The following is a 25117-nucleotide window of genomic DNA, read 5'->3' on the forward strand; positions in this document are numbered from 1 at the left end:
ATTCTTTCTTTTGTGTTTTGCGTTGTGTCCTTGCATAAATGTTTGTGAGTTTCGGTGGGTAATGTTTGCTGAGTGAGTCTATTTCTATAGACTGTATAGTCTGTTTGCTTGTATGTGTGTGTGTGTGTGTGTGTGTGTGTGTGTGTGTGTGTGTGTAGGTGTGTGTGTGTGTGTGTGTGTGTGTGTGTGTGTGTGTGTGTGTGTGTGTGCATGCTGTGTGTGTGTGTGTGTGTGTGTGTGTGTGTGTGTGTGCATGTTCGGGTGTGTATTGGGTGTATGTGACTGTGTGTGGCTGTGGATGTGAATGTGTTATAAGAGAGAGTGTGCCACATATTTTCTGTGTCCCACAAACGAAAGAAACTAAAATTTGCCACAAAAAAGTGTTGTTGTATGTAAATATGTGGGAAAGTGTAGGTAATATTCCTCCCTTCGTGTGTCTCTCATCTCCTCCATCTTCGCTATTAATTGCTAGTTGTTGTTGTAAGTCGTTCTTCTTCATCTGGTGGAATCCTGTGATTCGCCTGTGTTGTTGGTTTCCTCGTGACCACTCCCCCTTTCGTCAGACTCCGCCCCACTTTCCTCTCGCAGTGGTGCACTGGACGGGCCTGGGGTGGAGGCGGAGTCGGCTCCGGTCGGCCCCGGGCCCTCGGAGGCCCCAGGCGTGGCCGTCTGCATGATCTTCTGTCGCACCTCGCGGATCTTCAGCTGCAGGCACACCTTGGTGGGGAAGATGTCCGAATGGCTGGCCTGAAAGGCAGCCGTGGCCTGGGCTGGGAGAGGAGAGGAGAGGGGGGGGGGGGGGGGGGTTACTTGATCGTCTATGACTACTCACTTCTCTTCACTTTTAACTTGTATTGTTTGTTTGCTTGAAATTAGCAATAGTTGCAGACTCTTAATGTTTAAATTGGTTAAATGGTTATAAATATGATTTATTGATTAATTTAAGCTTATTTGTTTAACTATAACTATATAACATAGCAGCCATTTTAAGATAATAAAATAAATAAAATAAATAAAATAATCATAACACCATTTTGATGATAATTATGTTGAATTACTATGATAATTATTCCACTGCTTAATTAACCTATTATACTTAAAATATTATATTTTTCAACTAAACAGTGTTTTGCCCACTGTCAAGAGCACACAGACACACAGAACAAAGCACTATACTGTAGCCAGTGACAGTGACAGACATGATAGGCTACCTGAGGGGAAAAAGCCGTAGTCGTGGAAGAGTGTCATGACGAGAGCCCGCCGCTGGTCTAGAGTGCGGCGCAGGGAGGAGTATGGAGCGCGCTCCCCCGGCTCCACCAACATGTCCTCCGATTCTCCTGAGGACATACAAACAGTTATCACCAAGGGCCACCAGGCTAAAGAACAGCTTCTACCCGGACGCTGTCAGACTGATTAACTCTTCCACACTGCTATGGCTTTGAGTCATCTCAAGCCGTCATCTCTTGCTGCTATTTGAAATGCTATGACGTGTGTTTTTTATGTAGGATAGGTCTTATGTAGGACAGGTCTCATTGTACTCATTTTTAGTACATACTTATATTTATTTATTTATATTCACTATGGTAGTTGGTCAGCACAAACACCTTATTATTATAGTTCTTATTTCGTTCTTCTCATGTTCCCATGTTGTGTCGACCATGGCGAATATTGATGTAATGTTGATTTTCTTTTAATGTTGTTTGTTCTGACTAAAAATGACACTGCCACACGCCAACAGGTTGTAAGACAATGTGGTAGAAACATGGAATCAGAATAAGAAGCGTTTTCATCTTTTTAAAATATTTTTATGAAAATTATTCATACCCTTTTTAAATAGCAGTGGAAACATCTTTATTTGCCATCACAGCTCTCAAAATGGTTCTTATAATACTTACCAAGATCAGGCAGTCTGCTGGGAGACCTGTCCCAATAGGCGGCATTGGACCATTAAACCACACAATGATCCAAAACATACAGTCAAACAAGGCAAGAAATGGTTAACAGAGAACAAAATCAACATTTTAGAGTGGCCCAGCCAGAGTCCAGATCTCAGTCTGTCAAAAAAGTGAGCACAAGGCCAGAGTGATGGCAAATAATTGTTCCTGCCTCAAAACCCGGATTTCTGTTAAAAAGGTGCAGTTTAGAATCATTGTGGAGACATGGAGAGGCTTGGTAGATATTATAAGAACCATTTTGAGAGCTGCGAATGCAAATAAAGATGTTTCCATTGATTATTTAAAAAGGGTATGAATAATTTTCGACATGCAATTTTTCATAAAATTTTTAAAAAAGCATTAAGCAAAAATGAAAACACTTCTTTTTTTGATTCCATGTTTCTCCCACATTATCTTACAACCTTTTGCCATGTGGCAGTGTCATTTTCAGCCAGAACAAACATATTGGTCAAGAGAAAATGAAACATTAAATCAATATTTGCCAGGGGTATGAATCATTTTGTTCTTAACTGTATCTATCCATCTGTTGTCAACACCATCACTATGGTACCACTACAGTACACTACGTAGTATATTGTGAATTGTGTTACATGTGCGTGTTTACCTGCTCTATCGAAGGTGAAGATGTCCCCCTCACACTTGGCGGCGCTCTTGGGCGTGTTGGGCTCGGAGCTGCAGCTGGACAGCCGGCGACTCTTCCTCCTGGGAGAGCTGGGGTCATCAGCAGAGTCCAGATCTGAAAGGAGAGGGAGACAGAGAGGAGGAGGAAGAGAGGACATGACAGAAAGGAGGGAACGAAGGAGGGAGTTAAGGAGGGAGAAGACGAGAGGAAAGAAGAGTGGAATAAGAAATGGAGAAGAGAAGAGAAAAAGAGTCAGATGAAAAACCAGACGAAAAAGGATAAGTAGACATTCTTTTTGACTTCCTCTACAGAGAAGCTAAAACAGGTTCGATGACTCATACAAACAGTCAGGAAAGTCGTTAGACTACGTGTCTATGGAAAACAAAATGAATGTGGAATGCAAAATTCCTTCACTCAAGTCCTCGGAGCTGAACAGAAAATGCAGCAGCTCAAAATCATCTAACAACTGCAGACTTTTAAATCACAGCAAACAACACAAAAGCCTCTTGAAGCTGGAAGGGAAGAGCTTTGAAATTCGGCCACAAGCAGATGTTCTTGCCAAACACAGCCAATGCCAAGTATGTTATGGAAACCCCCAAAGCATCCCCAGAAAATCAAAAGCTGTGTCTGGCTAAGTAACACTCCATTTTGGACAGTTGATGAAAGAAAATTAGCACATTAACAGGGGTGGAAGGGATGAGGAAGACGTTCCATGACTGGAAGTGATAATAACGATGATAAAATCATTCTCTACCACTAAAAACTTGAAGACCTCATGTTCATATTTCCAGCAATTATGCATTCTTCGTGGGCAGTAGGGATGATAATTTAACAGCTTCTCCAACATAACAACTGCCCCCGGCCCCCACCCCAACACATACACATACTAGAAAATAGATCAATAAAAAAGACATAATACTGCTAGTTCTACAGCAAACTATCCCTTTTCTACAAGTCTCAGAGTAGCATCGACAGTTTTAGTCTGTATTATAATGTGCTACACTGACAATTCATTCTCTTCTTGATCAATAGTGGCCACATATACCCATGGTGGGGGCACCGTATGGGACCCCCTTCTCTCCCCCAACCCTCCTCCTCTTTCTTAGCTCTCTATGTATTCCCTCCATCCTTCCCTCCCTTCGTCTTACCGGTGGAGTTCCTCCTCTTCTTGCGGTAGCTCCCCAGGATGGCTCGAGGTGAGGTAGCCAGACTCTGCAGCGTGGGGGAAGGCAGCACCTCCTCGGGCCGAAACTCCGGCAGCTCGGCCAGACGCTCCTCGAAGTACGACCCCGACATCACCCTATCAAAGAAGAGACCCCGACATTAAAGGCAATCACAGAGATCCTCCAGAGTGCTTCTCTAAGGAGTCATTGGTTGTCATTGGTGGTCATTGGTGGTCACTCACTTGTCGACAGGCTCAAAGGTCCTCTTGAGTGGCGGAGGGCGGGACTTGGCCTTCTTGACAGTGGAGTTGTCCCTGTCATTCTGAGGAGGTGGAGGTGGGGGCTCCAGTCCTGATGGAGGAGGCGCAGGGGAGTTGGACTCCTTACGTCTCACCTACATGGAGGGAAAGCAGCAGAGAGAGGATGAGAGGAGACAGACAGAGAGAAGAGGAAAAACATAAAAGTCAGTTTAAAACGAACACATTCACTTTCACATGACACTATTGGCATAGATGGATTTAGATAGCAAAGAGAGGGAGGAAGAGAGTTCTATTCGCTGAACTCAAACCTGTGTCCATCCTCCTCACCTCTTTGCCATGGTCCTCCCTCCCACTCTCATCATTGCTGTGGCCCTTGGGGGCCCTCTCGGACCCCTGTCCTTCAGCCACTTGGTCTCGCCATGAGACTCCGCCTTCCTCCATCTTCCGCTCTCTTTCTGTCTCGCTCTGATTGGCTGCATCCTGAGCCATGCTGCCATGGCGACCTGCAGGAACATCATCAACGTGACGTGGCATTCTCTAAGAAGCAGCAGGAGCCATTTTGAAGGAGCATGGTCCTCATCATTCAGAAAAAAGAGTCAGCGAATGACACAACTACATCTTTGATAAGCAAGAAATATAATACAAACCAGAAACCCTCATATCATGACATGATAGCCAAGGCAGTACTTTTAGATGAGACCCACTGTTAAGTAACGCAGCTATTAGCTTTATTTATTGACTATGACATAATTATGCTCCTCAGGAAGAAGCACATCTACACAAACTTCTCATGCACTAGGCCTGTGCACAATACCACAGAATGAACATGCATTGGCTATACCTCTAAAGATGTGGTGTCTGCCTTAAGCCATTAGAGGAGAATGACACTCCTTTATATTAAAGTTTCTTTTTCCAATAATGACTGCTGCTAACTCTGCTTACAGTGCTCATAACAAATGTGAGATTATTGAACCTCAAAATAAAGCAATACCTGAGCACTGTAATGGCATTGTAATATGAAGAGCTGGTGTTTACCTGTGGTGGTGGGATGCAGGGCTGTGCTGCCTGTTTGTGCTGTTGTGGTGGTGTGTCCTGGGGTTTCCACCTGTGCTTCTCCGTCTGCGTGCTTCTCCAGGACGCTCTGCCTCTCTATCTCCATGGCAACGGGCGATGAGCCCACCTGTCCGTCGGTGTGAGGCTGCACCTTCATGGGGTCCGACAGCTGGGACACCGGTGCAGGTGCGGCTATCCCCGTCTGCAATCCGGAGGAGGGGGAGTCTGGACTGGAGGAGGAAGGGGCGAGGGTCATGTTCGGGGGTACTGTTGCCACAGAAACCATCCCTGTCGCTAGGGTGACGCTGGGTGCGGGGTAGATGGCCGTGAGCACTTGACGTGGCGCTCCATTGGCCACGGCGGGCTGTGACGGACAGTTGGGGGGAGGAGCCGGGGCCAAGAGGGGTGGTTGTCCTGATGGAAAGAAAAAGGAGGAGAAAGAGAAGACTGATAAATACAAATCTATTAAAGTGTGCCATCCGTCTCTAATAGAGACCTGGCTTGCTATCAGTTTACTCTTAAGTTCACATTTATGTTTGGTCATTGGCTTCTTCTCACCTGCTGCGATTGGCTGGACCAGGGCTTGGCCAGCGGGGGCTATGGCAGTGAACCCCAGGGTTGCCAGGGACGATGGCAGGAACGCTGGACCTGAGGGAGGCGGGAGCTGCTGCGGAGTGGAGACCGTCGCTGTAGAGACCAGTGGCATTGGGGCAACCACGCCTGTGGTGGACTGCACATAAGTGATCCTGAAAACGAATACACACAACATTCAGGTGCTGTTTTTCCTCAGTATCTGGACCAATTTAAGAACCACTCCAAGCAGAATTACATTTTTTGTGTTAATGTTTCATTGTTGTTTTGTCGTTTAAAATTAATACAATGTAGGGTGCTATCACTCTAAAATTTGTCAGTGCAATAATGTGATAGCTGATCTGATGATAAGATAAAGATATGAGACTAGTCTCTGCAGTTTGAAGGAAGACATGGCACCAGGTCTGCATATATTATGATAAGTTGTACTATTCAAGTATTTTGTTAGACTTCTCCTTAAATTCACTTGACTATCCTCCTTAATGTTGTTTGACTTCAATCATGACTTTCAAGTCCCTGAAGTTGTTCGACTCCAACACAAATCCTCTAGTAGGGAGGCCATTTGTTATTACCCAGGAGAGAAGCCATGACAAATGGCTCTGCTTTGTGACTGTAACTCCATGAGTGAGTCTACTGACAAGGCTTCTCCCTCATTGATAAAAATGCTCCTTGACTGACTGGTGACAGGACTGGAGATGACAGGAGCTTTAACAGGGCAGCCTGTTCGGCTGTCCCCTCTACTGAGGGCCAAATCTTTACTGAAAATTCAGTTTGGGGAACAGACCAACAAGGACTTGCTTGAGCACAGTAAGTCATACAGATTTATGTGCAGATTAGAAACATACAAACACACAGAGTAGCACACACACACATACACACATACAAACATACAAACACACAGAGTAGCACACACACACATACACACACTCAAACACATAGTTGTTTATATTTATGTAGAGCCTTGTTTGTGTTGACTGTGTCGTGAGAGATTGTTAGGTGTGAAAATGATCTAATTTCACCTCATTGGTCTAACAAAGTTTTGTCAAAGAATTTATAATAACACTGCTCGCCTTGAGAATACAACATAGTTGCATAGTTGATAGTTGCACTATTCATGCAATGTAATGAAATACTCTTCTAAGGCCAATTGTTGATTTTCAGACAAAACAATTCCAACTCAAACACAACTCCATGTTGAGCAATGTTAATCTGTCCCTGATGTCACTCCCCTTGAAACAGTGGATGATCATTGCGTTCCTTTTTAGCTTTTTATAAAATAGGGCTAACTTTTCAAACCTAAACAAAAATAATTATTTTGTTTTTAGGCACAAAAAATCTATAGGACAACTGTAAGCATCTTAACCCATTGCTCTATTGTGTTATACTTACAAAAACTACATATAATTTTGCGCCATTCATTTCACTTAAAGGGTCTTGCATACAGGATATAAAAGGGACCTACATTCATTGGAGACTCAGATATAATTAGAAGCTCTAGGCTCTGGAAAGTTAAATTTTTGTACAATTTTTGATATGCTGGTGTGCCGTTGGGCTATTTTCAGTGTCTGTCTGTCGTGGCACAAAAAAGGTTCGAAAACCCTGATGTAGAGATTAGAAAACACATACACACATACACATACTCTCCAACACACACGTCACACACACGTACACACACACACACACACACACATAAACAAACCTTGTGGGAGGAGGAGTAAGCAGAACAGTCTGTGGGGGAGCGGAGCCCGTAGCCATAACAGTCGCTGTTCCCATGGAGACAGGGAAGGAATTCCCAGGGTGCACTGCTGCTGAGTGGTGAACGTTGGTCTGGACCACAGGCATGGGAGCAATCTGAATGATCTGAACAGGAAGAGACTCATGAGTCACAATTTGTGGCCAAGACTTCACACATAAGCCCACACCCACCAAGGGACATTTCACTTAAATTGTCTCTCTGCTTCGACAAGGGGCTAAATCTAGAAAAGGAAAAAATGGAGGTGCGCTTCATGAAAGCGTTCTGTGCGACTGGAGAGCTTCTCACGCACCTTACTTCCTGGTTGAGCACCATTTTGAACAGGAAGTTGTGGGGCGACCAGAGAGATGGGCTGCGGAGGCGTGGAGCCCGTTCTCACTGTCGCCATGGGAACCAGCATCTTGCTTTGCAATACTGGGGACTGTGCTTGAACTGGATAAAAAAAAACAAGAAGAGAGATTGAGAGAGGGAGATGACAATGGCACTATGAGCCATGTATGTGTGACTGACTGTAAAGTTAGTGTGTTGGTTTATCATTTGAGGGTTAAGGTTGACCAATGGCATGCCTGTCATGCTTAAATTCATATGAAGACAGCTAAATATGATGTGCTAAATTTCATTGGAATCTTTTTTTTTCCGTTCCATTGTTTGTCCATATTAAGCCAATCACATCTTCCATCTCACCTCCTCCTCCTCCTGGGCTGAGCCCGCCCATTGCAGGAACTGAGGCATATCTTATCCCTGGTCCTGCCCCCGAATGCACACCATTGGCCAAGGACATGTGGGTGGGCGGGGCTGTGGGCAACGTGAGGACGCTGCCGTGCTGCTGCGGGGAGGGGCTCTTGGGGTTGGTGGGCAGGGTGGGCAGGATGTACTGCACCTGAGTGACCGGCTTGCCCACCCTGCCGCCGGGGGGGGTGATCGAGGAGGCGGGGAGGAAAAGGGGGAGGGTGCCGCCGTTGGCGTGGGTAGGGGGGCTACCGACGGGCGGGCAGGGGAGGGTCTGGGGTTGGGTGAGGAGCTGGACAGTGGGCTGGCTGGGGAAGGCCCCTCCCAGCAACAAGCTGGTGACCACACCGCCACCGCCACCCTGCGGTATGGGAGAGGACGAGGGGAAGTACCCACCCCCAGTGGCAATGGTGACACCTCCTCCGCCGCCTCCTGCTCCTCCTCCTCCTCCTCCTCCTCCTCCTCCGGCGGCGATCAGCAACTTGGTCTTCTTGTCGGCTGGCAGGCCGCCGTCGTTGCACGGCTTGCTGGCGATGGGCACCGGGGTGCTGGCCACAGGACGCACCACGCTGGTCACCACGGTGGACGCCATCCGCACCGGCCCCAGCACCTGGGTCACGCCGTTCCCGGGGTGGTGAGTCGGGCCGGAGGACGAGAGGGAGTGAGCAGAAGGCTGGGACACCCCTCCTCCTCCACCTAGTCCTTCTCCACCCTCCTCTTCTTTCACCTCCTTGGGTCGACCGCTGACGTCCAGTCCTCCCGCCATGTTGATCATCCTCTCTTGGCTATGGCCGTTGCCTCGGCCTCGGCTGCCCGCACCCTTGGATGGGTCACTGCCAGGGGAGTAGGAACGCGACGAACGGACAACAGGCTGGAAAGCTCGCTGTGAAAAAAGAAGGGAGAGAGAGAGAGAGAGAGAAAGAGAGATGGGTCAGCAATGATTCCTTTCATGGGTTGAGAGACATGGCGGTGGTCATCAGTGACAGGTATTGATCCATCAGCTTGTTCAGATCATGCAGCTGTTGCATCTCACAGATTTCACATCTCACTGTGTTTGTGCATGTGTGGGTGGTGTGTGTGTGTGAGTGTGTGTGTGTGTGTGTGTGTGTGTGTGTGTGTGTGTGTGTGTGTGTGTGTGTGTGTGTGTGTGTGTGTGTGTGTGTGTGTGTGTGAAAGAGAGCCACCTTGCCATCGGCCTCATCTGCAGACGCGTTCTCCTCATCACTGTCTGTCACCCTCTCCTTGCACTTCAGGTCTATAGAGCCCTCGGGGAAGGAGTCATCTGCAATCAGGGACAAAAAAGACACAGGCCAAGAACGTCAGCCAATCAGATGACCCCCAAGAGCACGCACCGGCCAATAAGAGGACAGAGAGAGCGCGTATGAGCCAATCCGGAACACAGATGGCCGGGTGCAGAGATATGGCTGGTCAGACGTGCACCAGGATACTTCACTGACCCCCGCGCCGTGCGAATGAAAAGTGGGAATGACAGAGTGGTTATTATTGGCCTGTGCTTGGAGAGCTCTCCTTTTCTTTTCGCAGGCTCCGGCCAGACGCGAGGATGAATCGATAGTTCATCATATCCGGCCGGGGCAGAAGGGGGAGAGAGAGAGAGAGAGAGAGAGAGATAGAGAGAGAGAGAGATAGAGAGAGAGAGAGATAGAGAGAGAGAGAGAGAGAAAAGACACAGGATTGAGTTAAAATCAATCTGCCCTACAAATGGTGCCCAGGGTCTGTTGTGGCAACACTTCAAACAACCTTTGGCATCTTTAACCGAAATACTAATGGAGAGAGAGAGAGAGAGAGAGAGAGAGAGAGAGAAAATGGAAAAAATGACGAATCTTGTCGAACGAGATCATGTTCTGTGGACACTGCATTTTTTTTATTCACTGACACTCAAGTACAAGGGTGCGATAACACTGGCAAGCCTGGCACCACTGGGCTTTTCAGTGGACACAGACCATACTGAATACAGACACAGCACAGTAAGAGAGACAAGGTCAATATGACGTGGAATACAAGTGGACAAGAGCCCTAGACAAGGTCAATATGACGTCATAGAGTAAAGCTGAACTAGTGTACGAGACAGGGACTATTTGACATTTGATAAGGAAGCTGTAACCAAAAACGCTGCTGCTCAGATATGATTTCCTTTAATGTAAAATACCATACATAGTATGTGAGCAATGTAAATAGCACACCCACACACAGGTGGCTCCATGGGTAACCACAAGTCTCGCTTTGCATGTACCCAAGCACTACATAAAGGACCCTTTTACAAACTATGAAAGCCGTCTACCACTCTGTTTATCCAACCGCCCTGATCTCAAGCATGCAAACCAATTAACTTTTCATGTAGTCTAAAATGTTTCTGAAAGGCAAGGACATAGAGAAGGACATACTATATAGGTTCAATAGAACAACAAGGAATCATGTTCACTGCTATCCCCTATGGCTTTCCATGCGCCTACACCTCGGTTCTTCTTATCATATGAGCACAATTCACACAAATCGTTAGACTATATTTTATATAAAGCATGTAATTCATGTCATGTGCCCCTATGACCTCCAAACTCAAAAGTGAATACAGAAAGAGGGCTGAAAGAGATTTGTTTTCTTAGTTGCTAAGATACTGGTTACAGTGGGCTGAAGCACTGCATATACATACTTAACAGAACTGAAATAAAATATGAGAACATAACACACACTGAGAAGTATCTAGCAAGTATGCTATTGGGCACTGGCTTTTAAAGAAAAGAGGAAAACTGAAATAGAGAAATGAAACAAATCAGTGAGCAACCAGCTACCAAAGGGCACAACTGGCTGTCATGAACGTATGTCAGCTCAATATTTAACACTGAATAAATACAAGTTCTATGGGCCAATTAAGTAGCAGTAAGAGCTCATAAGAGTAATTTACATATAGCTATTTGCATGTGACTGAGACAAATCTGTTTGCTTGTGCTGTGACATCGTCACTTTTGGTCAGACTCACCTATGACGTCATCGTCACCCTCCTCACAGATGACCATGCGCTCCTCGTCGCTGGTCACGTCCTCACTGGCCCCCCGCTGCAGTCCAGACGAGGCGGACGGCCGCGGGCGAAACCCGCTTCCTCCTTCCTGACACATCTGAGAGAGAAAGAGAGAGAGGGAGAGAGGGAGAAGAGAGAAGGAGAGGAAGAAGAGAGAGGAAGATTTAATGGTATGGGACAGAAATAACCATTGTAAGGGAGATGATGGATAGGCACAGACAAGGTGTTGGTGATGGGGAAGAAAGAGAGAGATGGTGCAAAAGGCATGGAGGGAGAGAGAGAGGGAATGAGAGAGAGAGATAGAGAGGGAGAGGGTGATGGATAGAAAGATGGAGGAGGCAGGAGAGAGAGAAGAAAAGTTAATAATAGCAGAGCAAGCCAAGGGGACCGATAGCAGGGATGAGGAAATGAGTGGATGACAGGAAAAGAGAGAGGAAAGTGAATGAAAAACAGGGACAGAATAGAAAAGTGTCCAGGACTGGAAGGACTAGGCAATTAGACAACCGTACAGGATAAATGGGAGGATCATATCGCACCTTCTCTAGGTCTCTCTCTTGCTCCCTCCTCTCCAGGCTGTGCACGGCACTCTGGGAGAAAGCGCGGGGCCGAGGGTGCTGTCCTCCCAGAGGCCCCAAGCGCCGCTCCGATCCAGGGGGCCAGCTGGACACTGGTCCCTTCTGATCCCCTCCTTGAGCCTGGGCCTCTGAAAATGGTGAGGACAGGGAAGCTTGTGATCATGCAAGGACATACACAGACACACACTCAAACACAAGGGAAACACACACACTGCATTCTCAGTGTATCAATACATACTCGCAGTAAACCAACATTTGTCATATACACAATCACATGCATGTCGATGTGTACTGAACACCCAAGGAAACATGCTTTTGAGAATCCACAGACTTTGTCAAAGTCATTATTGTGTTCTGACAGACTGGACCTTATTTTGACTGTGAAAACGGCTAGCTGAAACAGCAGCAGATGGTGCAGAGAGCCAGGCAAAGGTGTGGGGAAAGGCGCTAAGTGGAAATGCGCTGCTGACAGAGCATTTCATTCAAGGTGGATAAATTAGACTACCTCTTCATAAACCTTCAAGTCTTTCAAGGGGTTTTAAAGTTTTAACACAAACATTTAGTTCTTTTTAAAAAGCCTGCCAGGATACCTGCTCAAAGACATCAAGGACAGATGAAGTCAAAACAGGTTGTTCCTGTTTCTTTGCTAATACAAATACATGCAGGCATAATGGCCTTCTCTTCCAATAAAGGGAACATAATATTTTTTGCCAAAAATATCAATTAGACTGTGCATGCAAATGCTCCCAGTCAGAGAAGAATACACTGTCATGGCTAAACCCATCATCAACGCTACTGCGAAAATTTCAATGTATCACCGGAGCATAAGACAACCTGCCTGAGCCAACTAGGCAGTTTCCTCCAGCCGTTCTCAGCGTCACAATAGGCCCCATTCTGTGTACTAGTGAAGGTGTCCGTGACAGAGACAGGTGTGCCCACTCACCTGTGCTCTCAGAGGCGCTGCGCTCCCGAGGGTCTTTGGCCCCAGGGGTCCCACGGCCCTCAGAAAGAGACTTCCGCCGGTCTTTATTACACCACTTCCAGTCTGGGTGTGCTCTGAAGTGGGCTTCCTTCACCTGAGAGAGAGGGAGAGAGAGGGAGAGAGAGAGAGAGAGAGCGAGAGAGAGAGAGAGAGAGAGAGAGAGAGAGCGAGAGAGCGAGAGAGAAGGTTATTGAGAGGAAAAGATTGAACACAAGGGGAGAGTAGAAAGAAAACAAAAAGATAGTACAATTAGTTGATTGTCTGCCTTGTGTTCCTTGAGTGAGACAAGCAAGCGTCAAAGACAAATTAAATGTGTTTCCACAATGTGTGTGTGTGTGTGTGTGAGAGAAAGAGAGAGAGAGTGTGTGTGTGTACCTGGAAAGCGAGGTCGTGGTACTTCTGCTTCTCCTTGGGCCCCAGCGCATACCACCACTCTCCCAGGATCTTGCTGACTGTGCGGTTGTCCTGGTTGGGGTGCCTCTGGTGCACCAGTGCCCGGTGGCGCTTGCTGAAGATCATGAAGGCATTCATGGGCCGTCGGATGTGGTCTTTTTCCCTCTGTATAGGCCAGTGTGTGTGTGTGTGTGTGTGTGTGTGTGTGTGTGTGTGTGTGTGTGTGTGTGTGTGTGTGTGTGTGTGTGAGGGAGAGAAAGAGAGAGAGAGAGAGAGAGAGAGAGAGAGAGAGAGAGAGATTTGTTAGAGAAACAAGGTCATGATGTGCCTCATTTGCAAACAAGTTGAGTCAAATTCCAAGTTGTCTGAAGGCCAGGAGAGAAGCAAGTAAGCCAGGAGCACTTACTAGTGACTTTTAACTGTTTCTATCAGCCCATAAAACAGATCTCATCCTGTATCAACTGTTAGACATCCTATCCACTAAGCTACATTTTATGGGTAGTAGCTTCTTAACTGGAACACCTTTTGTGTGTTTGAGAGAGACTGCAGGGATTTTTCAGATTCTCTCTACAGTGTTGACCTCCGCCCACAAGCAATAGCAAAGGTGTGAAGACAAAACGAGAGACTGTGGTAAGAGACTACAATGTCATGCACTCCCTTTCTGACTTTCTCTCTTCTTCCTAGCTTAACACTTTAGTCTCTGCTGTTATTACAATGTATTGTATCATCTATAATAATAATAACAACAACAATAATATCTGCTTTTTAGATTCAGGTGACAAGAAGTGCAAAAAGAAGAGAGGGAGGGGAGGGGAGAGAGAGGACAGGAAGAGACAAACACACTCACCTTCTTATCTCCATCCCTGGGGAGGGCACTGAGGGACTGTGTGCGCCTCTTGGCTGGGACTGTGGAAGGGGCTGGGTCCTGGGACACACCTGGTAGAAACCTGCACGCATAGGAGGGAAGGGAACATGCTCGACTCATCTGAACTCAGATCAGTGTACTGACTCCTTAGCTTGGGCTTTGATGTTGCATCTAAACAGAACATGCTAATAAAACAACTTTGAATTTGATTTTGACCATATACAACAATGTCCAGTATGGGGAGATAATTAGTCCACTGCCTCAATGCACTATACAGAAACCACACTCCCCTACAAAACATATTTTGCCCATGTAGCCCATCTATATTCGTTAAGTCCGAATGAAAGCATAAGGGGGAGAGGGCAAAGAGACCCAAACTAAACCCAGCAGATATCTACGTGTCATTTACATTTATATACGTGCCATTTATGTCTGCATTTACATAGTGTACCACACATCATTTTATCTGCCCAGGTGCATCCTGGGAAATTAACTAATGACCTTCCTCAACCTGCACTGGCTTGCTGAGCAGCAGAAGCCACTAGCATTAGCCTGTGTGGTGTCTCTCAACAACAACAGCCATTTTGTCACTAAGGTCTGTCTGCAGCTAGTCTGAGTCTGTTTTGGTTCATGACATGATAGTGACTCATTTTGAAAAGTGTGGCGGCAGGGGAGGCGTGATTTTTTGAGTGCTGACACATACCGGACATGAAAGTAACAAGCCTTATGTGGTGACCTGGATCAGTAGAATGATACTGCTTTATTTGAACACTTGGCTGAATTGATGAACAAGTACTGTGCCAATACATATTTTTAAGGTTGTTGAGGTCGAAGCACTAGGTATTGGTATTACCTATTGAGCTTCTTATGGGATGTGAGGGTTCTATATTTAGTAGGTTACACTTTCAACCTTTTTACTAATCTCAGACCTGTGTGTGTGTGTGTGTGTGTATGTGTGTGAGTGTGTGAGTGTGAGTGTGTGTGTGTGTGTGTGTGTGTGTGTGTGTGTGTGTGACTGTGTGTGTGTGTGTGTGTGTGTGTGTGTGTGTGTGTGTGTGTGTGTGTGTGTTAGTTAGTGTGTGTGTGTGTGACTGTGTGTGCACTTACAGGTCATCTGCATCGCTCTCTGTCTCGCTGTCTCCTGCCTCGCGCTCCGGGGGAGGGTCCTCAGCAGAAGGGGGAGGGCGCGACGGTGAGCCTCTCTCTGTGCTTGACTGGCCACTGCGGCCATCACTCACAAGAGCTACTCCACATCGGGGCTCTGTGGGGTCAGCGAAGGGAGATTTAAGACCCTGAAGAGTAACTATAATATTCCCCTTAGCAACCAAATATGTAAGTAAAGATATCACCCTATGAGTTGTATATTAGAATATACAGTATAAATACATCATATGTGAAACTACAGTATAATGTAAACATAAACAAGCACCTAAAACTCTAAAAGAAACTAGAAACTCTAAAAGTTAATTATGTGGCAAATTGTGGTTATGCTTTCTTCCCACAACTAGTGTGGTTGCAAAACTTGCTGTATCTGGATATTGTAAACACAAAGTGAGACAGCTGTCCCACCCTGCACCCTCTCCCAAGCTTACCTTTGCTCTGATTCACCAGTGGCTGGCCATCAGCGGGCTGGGCTCCAGACGAATTTGATTGGCTGGGCTCCAGAAAGGGAACCAATGAATGCCAAGGAAAGACTGGGACTGAGCGTGGTTCCACATTGGTCCAAACTGAGGGAGGCGTGTGTGTGTGTATGTGTGAGAGAGAGAGAGAGAGAGAGAGAGAGAGAGAGAGAGAGAGAGAGAGAGAGAGCAAGGGAACAATGAGAGACAGGGATGAGTGACAGGCAAAAAGCCCTTTGACAAAGGCAAGTCAGTCAGACACTCCACTCAAGCTTCTTGAGTGGGACATGTTATGTCATGAGTTCGAGTTCTCGCAAGTTTCAAAGGTCAACTTTGCCTTGTCTCTTTTCTGTTGCTTAGCAGATGGCTTTGTGTGTGTGTGTGTGTGACTGTGTGTGTGTGTGTGTGTGTGTGTGTATGTGTGTGTGTTTGTATGTTTGTGTGTGTTTAGAGCAATTATGAAACTGTTACTCTACTCTACTATGTCTCCAAGTTGTATAGTATCTGACATCTGGGAGTGGCTTTGGGTTAGGTTTTGCATGAGCTTTCAGCATTTGTTTCTGGGAGGGGGCATATTTTTCAGTTGCCCCCAAGGGGCCAGTCATGTAGTCTCTGGGAGTGGCTCTGTGTGTGTGTGTGTGTGTGTGTGTGTGTGTGTGTGTGTGTGTGTCTGTGTATGTCTGTGTGTGTCTCTGTGTGTGTGAATGTGTGTGAGTAATTCTTCTATAACCCCTCTCTCTCCCACAACATGTCTGGGCAAGTTCCAACCACTGAGTTGCAGTTCTCACTTTAGACACACTGACCCTAAAACCACACCCCTCTGTGTGTATGTGTGTGTGGTTGGGGGGAAGGGGGTGACTGCATGTGTGTGTGAGGGAAGGGGTGGGAACGACTGCATGTTTGTGTTTGTGTGTGTGTGTGTGTGTGTGTGTGTGTGTGTGTGTGCGTGTGTGCAGTACAGAATGTCTCAACATACCAGAGTGATTAGATAATATGCTCATTTGGCACACCTAACTACCATACGTCTAGCCAAACATTACACTACACACTCAAATGTGTAAGAATAGTTTACTATAGAAGCACCTCCTCCCTTTACTAATGTTCTGACAAAATATGGGCTTTTGTCACATATTTAAACAGGTCTTAACTGTTTCTATGTCAACCAGCTGAAAAGTTCCTGACACAGAACATGTGCCTACACGTCTCAATTCAGGCCAAGGAAAAAAGCTCAATATTTGCCAAGGAATAAATCTTACTAGTGTTAACAGAAGTATAATACATTTCAAAATAAACGCGTTGTTCACGCCAAATAAAGTCAGCAAAATATACCCTCCAGTGTGCGATGTATACTACTCTTTTGAAATTTCAAAATAAGTTTGAAATACCCTCCCAGCCTTAAAATGACTCATACATATTTTGCATAAAACATATAATATATAAAGTAGTGTATATTGCTAAAAGTGTCATAAGACTACTTTTGTTAAAAGAAATCATCATGACAGTGCGGGGTTGCTTAAGTCATATTTTATCACATAGGCTTCCTTCTTTTGGCAGATCCATAATTCATAATTCATAATTCATAAAGCTGCAGCTTACCTGTACCGGGACGTCCCATGATGATGTCCTTGCGTGGGGCAGGTTGTGGGGACTCTGCGGGCACGATGAGGGGCAGCAGGGCAGTGGGAGTTGGGTGGCAGGCCACCGGCTGGGGCAGCACCCCTCCATGGGTGTCTCCATGCCCCCCGGGGTTCCTCTCTCTCTCCCTGCCCTCTCCCATGCCGCCGCTGGCCACTGCTGGACCGGCTCCAGCGCCGGAGACAGCGACCGAGCCCACGTGGACCGAGCGGGTGCTGGAGGCGGTGGTCAGCGACTGGGTGGAGGTGACCAGCACGAGGGTGGAGGTGGGGTTGCGCAGGAGCACGGCTCCGTTGGTGGCGCTGGCGCCGTTGATGGGCACGGGGGCCTGCAGCGTGCCGGTGAGGTGCGGGGGCTGGCCACCGTTGTCTCGCGGGCGACTTCCTCCTCCTCCTCCGCCAGCCCCACCGCCACCACCGCCAGCACCACCCATGCCGGCTCCGCCTCCTCCCACGGTCCCTCCGCTGCCTCTCCGGCCACTCAGAGGGCCCTCGCTGAACTTGGCCAGCGGGACGTCCGGGTTGCGCACGATGACGGGGGAGTCGCGGAGCGGCATGCCCCGGCGAGGGCTGGGCTCCTGGGGTAAGGGGGAGGGCGGCGTGGGGGACACCAGCATGGGCGGAGGGGTGGAGGCGGCGGAGGACGGGGGGCGGCTGGCGGCACTGCGGGGCCGTGAGAAGGACGGGGTCGGGGGCTGGCTCTGGGGGGACAGGACCCTGAAGCCCTGAAGCCCGAGCGTTGGGTCGCCCACCACCAGAGGGGCCTGCTGGACCTCCGGCTTGCCGTAGTCGTGCGGGGCAGAGGGGGCCAGGGGGAGCGTCGGGGGCTGGATGTCGGGCTTGCGCTTGCTGGGGCTCATGGGCACAGTGAAGGTGAGGTTGGTCTGGAAGGTGGGCACCACGCCGGACAGGTGGCGCTCACGGTCCGAGCCCGGCGTGCCCAGCTTGGTGCCGCTCAGGTGGCGCGGCCGGCGCGGCGTGAGGGAGGGGGGCGTGATGGGGCTAAAGTTGGCGGGCCGGAAGCCGAAGAGGGGTGAGGGCGAGGGGGATGGGGCCGGCGAGAAGGGCGACTGGTTGGAAACGGGCGAGAACGAGGGCGTCCCTGAGCGCGAGCTCCCGAGCGACACCAGCATGTTGGCCGCCTCGCACTCGTCGAAGTCGAAGCGCGACAGGTCGCGGGTGAGGTCGCGCGAGAGGTCGTGGGGAAGGAGCGAGGGGAGCACGAGGCGCGGACGAGAGTCGCCCCCACGGCTACTGGCCTCGCTGCTGTCTCTGGACGTCTCGTCCCAGTCGAACTCGCTGCTGGTGCGCCCACTGCCCAGCCTCAGGTCGGAGGGCGTGAGCGTGCCCGTGCTGCTGGCTCCGCTCCGGTCGCGGCCCAGGCCCGGCCCCCCGCCGCCTCCAGCCTCCATCTCCTTGGTGCGCATGGACAGGTGGCGGGAGCAGTAGCCCCTGCGCTGTGACTCTTTTGAGCAGCCCTCGCGCGAGCACAACCTGCGCCACTGCTTGCCGTTGAACTTCTTGCGTATGCCGGTCGGGGTGCACACCACGTCGCCCTTCTTGTACTTCTGCTGCGCCGCCGTCAGAGGAGTCCGGGACCGCGGGCCTGATCCTGACCCCGAGCCGCCACCCGAACCAGAGCCCCCCGAGGATCCGTGGGAGTTGGCGGAGGGAGGCTTGTCCAGGACTCCCCGCGAGGAAGGCGGAAGCGGGGGCAGCTGAGGTGCAGAGGAGATGACCGGGGTGCCTGCGTCCAGGCCCAGCAGGACAGACGATTGGGGTCCGTGCGGGTTCAGGGCCAGGTGAGGGCCCAGGGGGGGTCCAATGTTACGCACCACGGATAGGTAGGGAGGCTTGGAGAGGATGTGCCGGTGCTGGGGGACCCCGAGGGGCTTTCCTCCAGGCACGGCCCCAATAGTGGCCTCTCTCATCGGGGTCGAGTTGAAGATGGTCACCTCCATGTCCTCCTCGGGGGTCTGTTGCTGCTGGTGGTGCTGCTGCTGGAGTCTCTCCTGCTCTCTGTCCCTCTCCCTCTCTCGCTCCCTCTCTCTTTCCCTCTCCCTCTCTCGTTCCCTCTGCCGCTCCCTCTCTCTCTCCATCTCTTGCTCCCGCTCGCGCTCCCAGCCGCCTGCCATGTTGAGCACCGACGTCATCATCAAGCCCCCGGCCGCCGCGATGGTCGAGGAAGCGGACGAGGAGTACGAGACCGAGGACGGCGGAGCGGACGCCGGGTGGGGCGGCAGCGCCCTGGTGTAGAGCGGCGCCGTGATAAGATGCGAGAGCTCGCGCTCCACTTCCATGTCCTCGCGGTCCTCCCAGGCGCGGCTGCCCGGGTCCAGGTCCCAGGGGGGCACCAGCAGGCGCAGGCTCTGGCGGGACACCCACACGGCCTGCACGGGGCTCGGGGAGGCTCCTCCGCCCTCCTCCTGTGGACTTCTGTCGTGACCGGCGGCAGTGGCGGCGGTGGCGGCGGCTCCAGGCTCGTCCCTCAGAAGCACGCGGTAGGGGAAGGACACGGCTGGGTGGGGGTCCACCTGCGTCACCAGGCCCTCGCGGTACAGCTGCTGGGCCCCTTCGCTGGCCTCGTGGCCGCCACCGAAAGGCACGCACACGTGGGTCCCGATGGCCACCTGCGCGGCTCCCGGAGGCGGGGAGTCCAGCACGAGGTCCACGGCGCCTCCGCTGGGCTGGAAGGGGTAGTAGCTGATGCCCTTCTCCCCGTTAAGCTGGACTTCCACGCTGCCCTGCTCCCCGCTCACGTGCCGCACCACGCCCGCCCGGAACACCCCGGAGCCCTGCCGCGCCAGCACGCGCTGGTTCTTCAGCCCCTTGGCCAGGGCCTCGGCCAGACCTCCGGCCAGGCTGTCCTGCATGGGATTGGAGTTACAGTGTGCTGGGGGTGGCGCTGGGGGGTGCTGCTGTTGCTGCTGCTGGTGGGGGCGATCGTCTGTGCTGGGCTGGGGCTCTGAGGGTGCCGGCATGCGCGCAGCGGCGGTCACTTCCAGGTCGGCCGAGTGCTCGCTGGCAGTGTCTGTGGAGGAGCAGCGTGGGGGGCTGGCCACTGGAGGCCTCTCCCCCGTGTCTCTGTCCCCGTACTGGCCGGCGCTGACAGGGGCTGCCCCGCTCTGGCTGTGGTTGTGGGGGTCGTTGCCAGCTGACGGCTGGCTGGGGGGCGTCTGTGTGCTGGATGGTGTCTGCTGGCCGTTGGCAGTGCTGACCTGAGGCTGAGCTGCCGTGGCGACGGCCGTGGCAACGGTACCATTGTGTGCACCACTGCCGCTGCTGCTGTCACCGTTGCTACTGAGCGGAGGCGTACTGGCGTTGCCATGGTTTCCGGTGGCGGCCGTGGTGATGCCGGCGGACGAGGAGCAGTGCTCCGATGTATACTTTTTCTTGGGCACACGTGCCTTGAAGGTGGCCGTCTTGCGGCTGGCTGACGGGTTGGGGCTGCTGTTGGAGCTGGCCGCGCTGCTGTTGCTGTCCGATGACCGGCAGCTGCTCGGGCGCTCCTCCGCCACTGTCACTACCGCCTTCGTAGAATCGCCCTCACGGGAGAGGCTCTCATCCCGGTCCGGGGTCACCGTGATCCGGGGGGCCTCCTCATGGGACGACTCCGAGTGGGACGAGGGGGGCGTCGTGTGTCTTTTCGGGGAGGGGGGGGAGGCTTTGGACTGGTCCTGCTCGGGACTGCTGTCGGGCTGACCCCGTCTCCTACTCGCCTTGGCGCGGGTGGACGGGGGCGAGGGTCTGCCCCCTTTCTTCAGTGGCTTCATGGCCTGTCCCTTCGGCTGTCGTCGTTTCTGCTGTTGGGCTGCTCGGGCACCTCCCTGCTTCCTCTTCTATCTTCCCTCTGTGCCTGCCTCTCCGTTTCTCATCCCGCCTTCTTCTTTCTTCTTCCTCTTTCGCTCTCTCTCTCTCTCTCTCTCTCTCTCTCTCTCCTCTCTCTTCTCTCTTGTACGTTCTCTTCTTGTTTGGCCTCTGTTTTTCCTTTTTTTCTCTATCTCGGCTCAGTCCTGCTGTTCCAAGGCCTGAAGTAAGGAGTGGAGTGAGGTGATTACTGATGAGGTGGCATTGTAGTTTCAATATGGTGTAAACATATTAAAAAAAACATGTAATATTGTACATAGTTAAGGCTATTCTTATGTGCCCTTTCACAATGTACCTTTACATAATATAAGTTGATAGATTTTACATGTATACTTAATTAATTGCTAATCTATTACATAATCCTATATTAGGATGAGACGTGCGTGCGATGAGACAATTGTGTCTAGTGTAGTCTAATTGTTGATTTGTGTTGTGCTAAATAATAAACATAGCCACACAAATAGAATTGCATGCCCAGACAAGTATAAAACACATACTACTTTCTTGGCTAGAACTGTCGAGGAGGGGGAATTCCTGGTTCACTGGTAATTCTCTCTCTCTCTCTCTCTCTCATACTCCCTTTCACTCACTCTCTCTCTCTTTCTTTCTCTCTCTCACTCACTCACTCACTCTGACCTTTACGCATTTTATTACTGAAGCAATCCGCCCCTACAACCCTACAATGCTTAACTTCCCACTACTATACACATCACCAGCCCTTCTCTATTTTTCTGTCACTCCCTCTCTCTCGCTCTCTCTCTCTCTCTCTCTCTCAACTCGCCTCTTTTTATAGACGCTCCTTTTGCTCAGCCTTATCTCTTTAAAAAATGCAACACCCCTGCAAAAACTTGTCTAAACAACACACTTCTACGGAGTTGGAGAGTCCACCTCTTGGTGTTTGTCCACAGAAAACAGTGACCGTGGCTTAGTTAGCATAGTGGCTGGCTGGCCTGAGTCAACACATCTAGGTTCAACACTCAGCATTGACCTCATACTCATACCCCCGAAATGAAGACCTCATTAATCATAGGTGACCTGGTTACTTCGACTTTTATTTTAAATAAGACATGATGTCAAATGATGCGTATGTGCTCTATATGTGTGACTTTGGTAAGCCACTTTCTGTATATTTCTGAAATGTAATGAGCAGAGCAGCTTGTGGTAATGATTCACACCCCACTTACAGAGTGCTACCCTGCAGAAAGTGGAGAAAAAAATCCATTTTGGAGGTCAGAGCCAAAGTGCAAGTCTTAACTGTGCACTATATAGACCAAGTGTCAGTCCATTTTGGTGTGTGTGTGTGTGTGTAGGCGAATGCATGGTATTGAGACTATGTTTGATGTTGGCAGTACTAGACAGGGTTGTAGTGTAGTTGCTGATGGTGTGGCAGCACATTGCAAAGGCCATGCAGCAAACCACAACACAGCTGCAGCATTCAAAAGACCTTATTCAGTCAAACACAGTGTTCTCTGAGAGCCTGTGGACTATGTAAATAACGTGTGTCCAACAAACCAATAAAATTCCACCATTATGTCATCTGTCAAGGTCCTACTATAGCACTCACACACCACAGAAAAATATATACAAATTAAGGTGGATAAGGTTCACTCTTTATGAACCAAAGTAAATATGTAAAAAAAATGGTATGAGAGCAAAACCAGGGCAATGGCAAAGCAATGAAGTGATACTTTAAAACTATCTTCCTCATTCATAAATCGAATCTGTTACACGAGAATAATTTGCCATTACAATTAAACTTACCGATTTCAGGCGTATTACGATATTGTAGGTTGGTAAGTACTAAAGGTGACCGGTAATTAACAGCAGTAACGTTGTGTACATTATCTAACTCTTCAGAAAGAATCATATGCATAACAGGCTACTATAACAAAATGGACTCATCGGCACATAGCCTTAATATTGCTATTGGCTAACAAACCTATTGTAAAAGCGTGTAGGCCTACGTTGGACAGTACAGGGAGCGGACAACAAATCATAGGATATGGGCCTGAGAAAGTTTTTGCTGAGCAGCAGCCTGTATGTGTGTCAAGCGCTGTTATTGGTCGTAGTGCCCTACTCTGCGCTTACTACCACCTACTACACAAAGAACCCAGAAGTGGAGTGACGCAGGCCTCTCGCCTCTACAAGGCCGCTAAACATATTGTCCACAAAGCTACACCATTCATCCAAATATGATCACACGAGTGAATACGTGTAAAAACACTTGTGTCATCGAGGGGTTTATATAAGCACACCTAAACACGGAAGCTGTGGCGTTAAAATTAAATTACATTTGTGAAGCTTTACACGCAATCGTTGCGTGAGACAGCAGCAAACGGTAATCGTAGGCTACTGCTAATCCACTACGTTACAGTAACTGATCAATAGAATATCCAGTTGGCCATATCATTACAATGTATCATTTTTGAGGACAACAGGAAAAGACCAGGCCCTCGACTAGAGGAGAACACCCAAAGCAGAATGAAACGTTTGCGTCGTCTTAGAGAGAAAAAAAACGTCGCTGAAACATGGAATATACTTTCTAGGTTGTACAAAACTAATTAAGAAAGTGTAGTTTACGCACAATTATATTGAAACGTATAATTTGTTGCAGACTAATTCAGCTATTAGCTGTTGTGTCGTTTTCTAGAAAAAAAAGTTTTAGACTGACTGTGCACCCTACCCCCCTCCCTTCTCTCTGAGGATGGTAAAACACTTATCTCTCCAGTTAACTCGGTTTAAATAGAAACCAGTTTGACCACGAAATATAATATAGGCTATTCTTATTTGTTTAAGTAACACCCAATACCGAAACCCCAACAAAGCAAAACAGGCAAACCTCCGCAGTGCTGCAGAAGAAAGATTTGTAGCTTATGTTCAACTTACCCAGAAATATTTATCAGTTGCGCTACAAAGATATTCCTCCAAAATTAAAACAATTAAATTGCCGGTTGTTCACAGTTGTCAGTATCTGGGCTTGCAAATATTTTTCTTCCGCTAAAGCCTCCCAAACGAGGAAAAGTACGACAGCTTCTGTCCTACACTACAGTCGCAAAATGGTGAATGAAGCCTAAAGCCTTGACAACTACTCACTTCAGCCAATCGGTGTCGACCATTGGATACAGTAGCCAATAGTACTGCTGGAAGGTGGAGTTTCATGTCAAAGTACAGTTGATTGACAACATTTACAGTCGAATAGTGAAACGGGAAAACAAGAAACAGCTGGACGGACCTGAGTTTGTGAAATCCAATTAGATTTCAGAGGAGGTCTTGCAACAACTAGTAGGCGGGTAGTGGCAAGAAAAATAACCTTACAAACCAATCTACACGCTCAGTCGTTCCATATTGACAGCACCGATAGCGTAGTAGCCTATACACAACGAGCCATTTTAAAATGATAGCCAATTTGTAGACTTGATGCAGCTATGCATGACATTCCTCAACTAGTGATGTATAGACACCTGTTGTGTAAATCAAATTCCACCTGTTTATTTGAACATGCTGCACTGCTCATAACAGTTCGAAAACGGCAAATCAATCACAGCATAATAGTGAACTATACGACCGGTCTTCCCAATCCTACTACGCTATAATTAGGCATCACTATTCCATTTAGCACTGCTTTCTGCCTCCTTCCACTAGTCTTTCTCATGCCCGGTTACCTTCAATCTTAGAGCCAATCACAGAGCACTCCTCACTACTTCTGACGTCACCCAGAGCACTATAAGCCCGCCTTCCCCAGCCAACCTGAGACCAATGTAAAGCTAACGTCACCAAATCATCTCGTGATTGGCCAAGTGATAGGGGGCCTATACACCAATGACCAGGCACAGCGATGAGCTCATTATGCTTGTTGCCATCAGCGGGACCAAAAAGGAAGGGTCGAGAATAAATGAGTTTAAACCCAGGATTACAGTCCCTCAAGGGAATGGCCCACATACATTCAGTCTCAGATATCTGCAGATAGCCTACACTGGAGAGGCAGGCAAGACCTCATATGCATGAAACCTTATGTTTGAACA

The 25117-nt window shown here is 49.0% G+C and overlaps 1 protein-coding gene across 2 annotated transcripts; it reads right to left on the reverse strand.

Moving 5' to 3' along the window:
* Positions 1-278: 278 nt before the first annotated feature.
* On the reverse strand, positions 279-24146 carry cica (capicua transcriptional repressor a). 2 transcript variants are annotated; one of them, XM_042075768.1, is made up of 21 exons: positions 23982-24146; positions 17191-21256; positions 15568-15702; positions 15083-15236; positions 13958-14057; positions 13093-13275; positions 12679-12811; positions 11697-11863; positions 11122-11257; positions 9311-9408; positions 8523-9009; positions 7690-7829; positions 7344-7504; positions 5612-5799; positions 5036-5467; positions 4328-4503; positions 3983-4134; positions 3726-3877; positions 2560-2691; positions 1212-1337; positions 279-770 (listed from the first exon to the last, which is right to left on the reverse strand). In XM_042075768.1, exons 2-21 carry the CDS (start codon positions 20999-21001, stop codon positions 496-498), a joined length of 7338 nt encoding a protein of 2445 aa, XP_041931702.1. In that variant the 5' UTR covers positions 21002-21256; positions 23982-24146; the 3' UTR covers positions 279-495. The 2 variants fall into 2 exon arrangements, with proteins under 2 accessions (XP_041931702.1, XP_041931701.1); XM_042075767.1 differs by having other exon boundaries at positions 8082-9009.
* Between the last annotated feature and the right edge of the window lie 971 nt (positions 24147-25117).

Source organism: Alosa sapidissima, chromosome 21 (assembly GCF_018492685.1).
Source record: "Alosa sapidissima isolate fAloSap1 chromosome 21, fAloSap1.pri, whole genome shotgun sequence".
Lineage (NCBI taxonomy): Eukaryota > Metazoa > Chordata > Actinopteri > Clupeiformes > Clupeidae > Alosa > Alosa sapidissima.